Source organism: Lolium perenne, chromosome 2 (genome assembly GCF_019359855.2).
Source record: "Lolium perenne isolate Kyuss_39 chromosome 2, Kyuss_2.0, whole genome shotgun sequence".
Classification (NCBI taxonomy): Eukaryota; Viridiplantae; Streptophyta; class Magnoliopsida; order Poales; family Poaceae; genus Lolium; species Lolium perenne.
Window position 1 is genome coordinate 183,849,327 of NC_067245.2, and position 7,832 is coordinate 183,857,158.

Sequence of the window (7,832 nt, forward strand, 5' to 3'; positions counted from 1 at the left end):
ACTGCTGTTATTGTTGCTAGAAGCATTGGCGACTCAGCAACACGAACCAGACGTGAACCAGTCCAGGTCCAGCTGCACAAAGGCATCAACTACAACCATGTTCGTGACTGTCCGTGACTATGGGTGAGCACAACCTCGTCTACATCATTGTGTGCATGGTATTCCTTGACTGTTGGTGTGTCACCGTACCCTCTGGATAAGCCCGGACTACTGCTGGACCGCCCGCCACCATGGCCTCCATGGATGACCTTGTCCATGTACTACACGATGCATGGAAACTTGTAAACTTGTAATTGCACATTTTGAAACCCTTTAAAATTACTAGTGAAAAAACTTGTTATTACTTGTTCGATGAGCTAAGTGATCATTCATGTTAAGACATTTATTCTTGTATGTGAAAATTTGAGAACGTTAAGTTATGAATTGCTAAATATTTGAAACATTTTCACTTTCAGAACCATGCTTGTACATGAAAAGTGGCCAATTGTTAAATATGTGTTCAGCATCATAGCTGGAGAAAATGGAGGGTGTGTCTGCTCCTTCCCCGCCTTCTGCTTGATGACGGTGTTGTGATCATAACTGCAGCTGCACCATGTGGTACTTGTCTCCTGCTCCCCACTCTTGTGTTTTTGATGTACCAATTTATCAAGTGTATGATTTAGTTTGTTATGTTTTCAGATGTACTGCATGCAACAATGATTTTTTGCCTTGAGTAATAGTACTGGCAAGTTATCTGAAACTAGCATTACTTGTTTGTGTTTTCTGTAAGTATTTGTGTTCTACTGTAATCTTCTTGGCATAGCTTGGCTCTCTGAAATAACATAAACCTGAACACTTTATTTTGATATGAATGTCTCTACCAATTTATTCTCAGGGGATGTCATGTATAAAGGCAGGTTCTTCTCCTAACCTCTCTTTCTCATTTCTTGATTTTGCAGGAAGGAACGTTGTCTTGTGAGATACTAATGCCCAGGTTGTCGAGTTCGCGGATCCCATGGGAGATGTTTTAATTCATGAAGTAAGCATAATGTTGTCCCAGAGAAATGACTTCAGCGGGCGATGGAACCACGGCGTCATCCATTCTAGCTTGGTGAGATCATAAAACTAGGCCTGCTGAGTGTAAACTCAGGAGCAATCCAGTATCTATCAAGAAGGGTAAATATAAGGTGGCGCTATATTTTGTAGACCTGTGAATGGTAGCAGGGATACTAAAGGTGAGTATTTGTGATGCTTTATAAGGGGATTTTATCTAGAATAAATCTGAAAGGTTTGTTGTTCATGTAACGAAGGAATATGTCACAAAGCACTTTGCTCTTCCAAATATGAACTTCATGTGTTTGATTACCATTTCTTTTTTGCGTGTAAATATGGCATCAAGAGGGCGAATATTCTTCTTGTGATGGATAGCTAGATGTAGGCGTGTTATGAGGAATGCCCATGCCAAAATGCCATCCTCTGTGAGGGTGAATGCCTCCAGTCAATGATGTAGTCATATTTTTTCATAAACAAGTTTCTTTGCTCCATGTAGTGTCATTATTTCCAATGTCGCCGAGTTTATTTTAAGCTTCCAAACTGTTTCTACCTTGTTGATGCTTTCATATAAGTATTTATGTTAATATATGAGTCACAGTTCATTACAGATGACACATTTCATGAAATATGGATCTAAATAGTCAGGATTATGTTTATTGCAAGAGTGTGGGCGTGTACATGTAGCTAACACGGTATTGTATGCCAGTAAACAAACACTTGACAAACAAATATATTTGTTCCTAGCACCGGTGTATAACTATTCTGTCCCTGTTGGCTTAGATAATATAGTCACACACATGAGTGTTAATAAATTAAGGAACCAAGTTGACCAATAGGGTGTTTCTGGTGAAGGAAGTCAAAGAAGATCTAAACGGAGCTTGGCAGCTCCACCATGTATACCTCGTTCTGGCAGCGCTGGCCTCCTTGGGCTATTGCTACTTCCGACATCAACCTGGAGCAATAGAAGGATCTGCTGCTCCTCTCATCTGCGAGAAACTACGATGCCAGGGAATGGCTGCTAATGATTGACCCCCTTCTGCGACAAAGAGGATCAAACGTATCAACATGAAAGGCAGGTTTGCGTATTGCTGATCTTGTGCCCATTTTTCCCCTTTATCCGTGAGTGGTACAGTACGCCTTATTTATGGCTGCTATACGACCATTCCCAGTTGTAACTTGCTAATATGTCATGAAAAGGAATATGATCCACATAAGGCCCTGTTCGGTAGGAGAGTTTTTTTGGGTTTTGGGGTGTCTTACCCGGCCCAATTTCAATCCACTGGAAACCCCGTCTGGGCTGTTCGGTAGGCAGGTTTCGGACGGTTTTGGCCCATTTGACCCGCCAGAAACACGTCGGGCCACGTCGGGTTGGAGGGGATTAGAAACGCTCGCCCTCACTCGCGTTTCTCGCGTGAGCGAGCGAGCGCCCGCACCTCCCCTCGCGCCGCCTCCTGCACGTCTCCTCGCGCCGCCGCCTCTCCTCGCGTCGCCGCCTCTCCTCGTGCCGTCTTCGGCGAAGATCGCTCCGTCGCCATCCAAGATCTCTCCGTCGCCGCCCAAGATCGCTCCGTCTCCGCCCAAGATCGCCGCCCAAGATCGCTCCGTCGCCACCCAAGATCGCCGCCCAAGATCGCTGCCCAAGATCACCTGCCAAGATCGCTCCGTAGCCGCCCAAGATCGATGCGTCATCCATCTTCTCCGGCCGAGCTGGAGTTCTATCCTGTAAGTCATATTCCTGTGAGATCCCGTTCTTCACCTAGGGTTACTTGATGATGAGATATACTGAGATGAGAGCTGTAGACAGTGTGTGTGTCTATTTTGTTTTGTTACCAACTGATTCAGATTCCAATCCGAGATGATGCTATGTTGATTGAATCAGATTCCAAATCCTAGATGGATCAACTGTCCTTACTGCGGGTAGTAGCTCTGTAATTAACTTTACATATAGATATGCTACAAGGATTTAAATTTTGACAGACCATTTTAAACATTAGAGATACTGTATCTTGTATGTACATGTACATGTGCACTGTTACTTGGATTATAATTGTGATTAAGATTGTCTCAAATGCGATCAAATTATTCTGAGCTGAACATTTTGAGAAAAAACAGTTGTTTCTTGATTCCTGACTTGAGAATCGCGATATATAATAACGCTACATTGCTTATCTGAAGCATGCCTGTCTGATTAACAAAAAAAAAAACAGTTGCCACTGCACCACCATAGTGAAACTCTGCTTTTGCTTTGCTATGCATACAGTAGTACCTTGTCAAAAGTGGACATCAGTTCTCAGCATCTGTAATTCTATATTCCGAACACTGTTGGTAGAAGAAAGTTGTGAAGGTTTTGGTTTTTTCTTATGGCTGCAGTTTATAGATTAACTATATCGATATTGTTGGGAAGGATGTTGATTGAAAGGGTTGGAATGTGGCGCTACTGCTTTGCATTCCCTTGTTCATCCGCTTGATATTAATAGACATGCAGCCTCAGCAACACCAAATGATATGACTGTCTGACAAATTAGCAAGCTTTGTCGCAAAAAACGGGAGACAGTTCGCAAACAACTAGTTAGATTTCTTTCTCCGTTCAGTAAACTGATCGGGCTCTTCTAATGTTTGAGTTTAGTAGCTATAAGATGATTTATCTTCAGTTACTGTCTGGTTTATACATGGTTAACTTGATCTTCTTCTTTCCAATTATCAGCAGTATATAAGATAATGGGATTTCTATCTTTACATACTATCTATTTTTGTCCTAGTAAAATTCTAAGGCATTTCATTGTTTATCGAGTATGCTTGCGGCTCATCATGGCTGCTGCATGTTTGTTGGTTTGTCTAAATTTGGACGTGTTGTCCACTGATTATTTTATATTCCTTCTACATTTTTATAGGAACCTGCAACTTTTGTTCTAGTTGGAGTGGACGAACCGCCGCCATCTTGGGACCCGGTCAGCACACCTGATTTTGGTATGTGCATTGCCTCCGTATTTTGCGACTACTTGCTGGATTTATGCAACGTCTATTACTGTCTTACGTAGTAGCTTCCTTTTCTCATTACTTGCTTGCTTTTTTATAGTCTTGAAATGAGTTCACGTGGCGTAGAACTTGTTAAGAAAAGGAAGGCTGATGAGGATGATGAGATGGTGTTTCTTATCTTTCCAGCATTGTACTTTCATCTAATGGGTAGTAGGGAAAAAACCAAACGCCATAGTTCCATCCTCTACGGCAAGAGGAGGGTTAAGGGTCTCCTAAATGGGCGCATTAAAAACTGTCGGACAGCCTTTAGGATGGAGCCACAAATATTCAGATGGTTGGCATCCTACCTTAGAAACGAGGGCTTAATATTGGACAGTAGACTCAAAGTGGAAGAGAAACTCGCCTTCTTCTTGTACATGCTATCCCATAACGCATCATTTGAAGATCTTCAAGTTGACTTTCAGCATAGCGGGTCCACTTTCCACACCTACATAAAAGAGTTCTTCAACATCATTCCCACTTTAGCAACTCGCTTTGTGAGGCCTCCCAACATTGCTGAACCGCATCCAACGATTGCTATGGATGATCGATTCTTCCCCTACTTCCAGGTTCCATCTTATTTGACAACTTCAAAATGTCTTCTCTTACCCATTTCTTTATAATTTCGAAAAAGTCACTTCCATTCCATTTCATTGCAGAATTGCATAGGTGCAATAGATGGGTCCCATGTGCCCGTCTCTCTTACTTCCGAAAGTCAAGCACCATGGAGGAATAGGAAAGGATCCCTAAGCCAAAACGTAATGTTTGCGTGCGACTTCAACATGAATGTAACTTTTATCTCATGTGGTTGGGAGGGTTCCGCCACCGACGCGAGAGTTCTCAGCTCTGCTATGCTCAAGGGTTTCCAAGTACCACCGGGCAAATTTTATCTTGTAGATGGTGGTTATGCGAACGCCCAGTTTTTTCTTGCACCGTATCGAGGTGTTCGCTATCACTTGAAGGAGTGGGGACATGGTCACCGGCGGCCACAAAACCATAGGGAGTTGTTCAATCTTCGTCATGCAATCATGAGGAACCATGTGGAAAGGCTCTTGGGCATATTGAAGAAGCGTTTTCCTATTCTCAATGTTGCAAGCTTTCATTAATTAGAGAATCAAGTGAAGATTCCAGCTGCTGCAGCGATCATCCACAACATCATTAAAATGCATGATGGAGATGAAGACTGGTTGGACAATGAGGAGGAGGATAACATAGACCCAAGAACCTATGTAAACCTACCCAATGATGGTGACAACGTACAAGAGAACAATTTCCTTGAGAACAACATCCAAGGAAACAACCTAAGGGACCAAATTGCGTGGCAAATGTGGCTGGATTACCAGCAACAACAAGAGTAGCTAGTTGTTTGCTTAGTTGTTTGCTGTAATAATGTACCTTTCATTCTAATGAACTATTTGTAATGTTTTCCATGTAATTCCAAATGTATCTGTGGGAATAATGAACTATTCGTAATGTTTTTCATGTAATTCCAAATGTATCTGTGGGAATAATGAACTATTCGTAATGTTTACCATGTAATTCCAAATGTATCTGTGGGAATAATGAAATAGTTGTAATGTTTTCCATGTAATTCCAAATATCTCTGTGAAAATAATGAACTATTTGTAAAAGCAGATATGCCTCCAAAAGGAAATGGCGCTCCAAAAGGAAATGGTGCTCCAAAAAGACATGGCTCACCACTCTATCCGGCAGGATCTCCAAAGTACAATTTGAGTAAGGCGAAAAAACTATGTCCAAAAGGTACTTGCTAATTTCTTTGCGTTTGGTTGATGTAAATTTGTCCTAGATGGAGCTTGCTAATTACCTTTTCTCTCTGCTTAAATCCTTGATAATTTCTGGTTAGGTACTCACAGTTGATTTTCTATTTTGTACTCATTGTGTAGCTGATAAGCGAAGGGCGTCATGGAATCGTGGACTTGAGAAGGCTCTTGTGGAGCTACTCCAAGAGCACAACAATCCATACCATAGAGGCCAGAACGGGTGGAGCAGCGAAACATGGAATATGATGGTTAAATGCTTCAACTCCCGGCACAAACACGTGCAGTTCACAAAGTCTCAGATCCAAGACAAAGAAAAGGATCTCAAGAGAGACTATAGGATGTTGAGGGGTGCAAGGAAGCAGAGTGGCGTCGGGTGGGACGAGGAGAGATGCATGATACAAGCAGAGCCACACCTTTGGGATAACTTAGAAATTGTAAGTTGTTTCATTCTCACCTACTCTTGGTATAAAAATTTGGTCACAAGTTTTATCATAATGACATTCATTCACGAGATCTCTTCATTTGTCTTATTGTTGCAGTCTTTTGGCAAAAGAATCAAGAAGTTCAGGAAAAATGGATATTTCCCTCTCTATGATTTGCTTGCATCACTCTATGAAAGTAAGTTCAATCATCTTGACAATCACCTACACCGTTGCTTGGTTACTCACATCCTTTTTTATAGGTCAAATTGCAGAGGGGAACCTCAACTTTACATCTATGGCAGAGCCATCAGAGAGAGATGAGGAAATCACAACTATAGAAAGTGATGGTGAGCATGATGATGGAAGAGAGTTGGAGAAGGTGGTGCCTGTAGATGAGGATTTCCAAGTGACTTCTGAGAGAGATGAATCCACAAGTGCTGTTGGTGTTGCAAAAGAGAAGCTGAAGATTTCTAAGAAGCCCAAGCGAAGTCCTAAGAAGCCCAATCAGAGTAGTGGAGATGCTCTAGTAGGAGTGATGAAGAGATTTGTTGATATCAAAGAAAAAGAAATCAACAAGGATGATACAGTGGATTTCTCAATTACCAGATGCATGGCAGAGTTGAGAAACTTGGAAGGGGTCACAGGGGATTTGAAAGTCAAATGCTATAATATCTTCAAATGTGCAAAAAGTTGTGAGATTTTCATCAATGTCATTGCAGAGAAAGATGGAAGTGCTCTGGCTTGGCTTAAAAGTCAGATAGGTATGCCTCTGCCTAATTAAAGGCCATAGTTTTTGCCTCTTTAATCCTTCATCATAATTCTCTACTTATTATGGCTACAATCTGTCAGTCACATTTTATTCATCATCTAATTCTTATGTCACCCTTGCTTGTGCATCCCTCCCTGATTTGTTACTAGCAATTTATTATCCTCTCTCTCCCCATGCCTTATAATTTTGAGCAGAGGTAGTACCATGTAGATATTCTTAGGACTATTTGCTAGATTTAGGGTGGTTTTCTTGAACAATATATTTTTTATAGCCTAATCATTACAAAATTTGAATTATGTGGTCCATGTAAACAATGGCACCCCAGTTCTATCATCCTGGACCCAACACCACACAGTTAACCACATGTTTGACACACAACTCTCTGTATGTTAGATATTCTTACGTTTGCATGTTTGACACATAACTCTCAATATGTTAGACATCCGGCTCCGGGCTCAGCTCCACCATTTCCGGCGGCGGCTGCCTCGATCCCTGATTTGTGTAGAATATTCTTACATTTGCATGTACAACCTGGTACTCTTCCATAGAACAAGTAGACAATATATTTGAAACTAGCATTTCGAATTTTCAGTTAGATTGCAGTTGTTACTAGTGGTGCACATCACTGAACGGTTCTTGGTTGGTCGCACGATTTCCTTCTAACCTACATTGGCAAATGCTAATCTGCAGAACTAACGATTTTAAGAGCTACAGTACTGATTCTTGTTAACAATGATGGGTCTTGGTTTCTGATTCCTGGCCGTCGTGGTAGTTGGTAGCTTGATGTTTGGAACAGCTGCCAGTAGTAGCATA

The 7,832-nt window shown here is 41.6% G+C and overlaps 1 protein-coding gene across 1 annotated transcript; it reads left to right on the forward strand.

Annotated features, from left to right (window-relative positions):
* Positions 1-3,920: 3,920 nt before the first annotated feature.
* LOC127334085 (uncharacterized) lies at positions 3,921-7,031 on the forward strand. The gene is made up of 5 exons (XM_071825545.1): positions 3,921-3,999; positions 5,683-5,808; positions 5,952-6,262; positions 6,368-6,446; positions 6,511-7,031. Exons 2-5 carry the CDS (start codon positions 5,685-5,687, stop codon positions 7,029-7,031), a joined length of 1,035 nt encoding a protein of 344 aa, XP_071681646.1. The 5' UTR covers positions 3,921-3,999; positions 5,683-5,684.
* The last annotated feature ends 801 nt before the right edge of the window (positions 7,032-7,832 follow it).

Coding starts and splice junctions, on each gene's coding strand:
- LOC127334085 (XM_071825545.1), top strand. CDS start 5,685: ATGCCTCCAAAAGGAAATGGCGCTCCAAAAGGAAATGGTGCTCCAAAA. Junction 5,809..5,951: donor GAAAAAACTATGTCCAAAAG/GTACTTGCTAAT, acceptor CTCATTGTGTAG/CTGATAAGCGAAGGGCGTCA. Junction 6,447..6,510: donor GCTTGCATCACTCTATGAAA/GTAAGTTCAATC, acceptor CCTTTTTTATAG/GTCAAATTGCAGAGGGGAAC.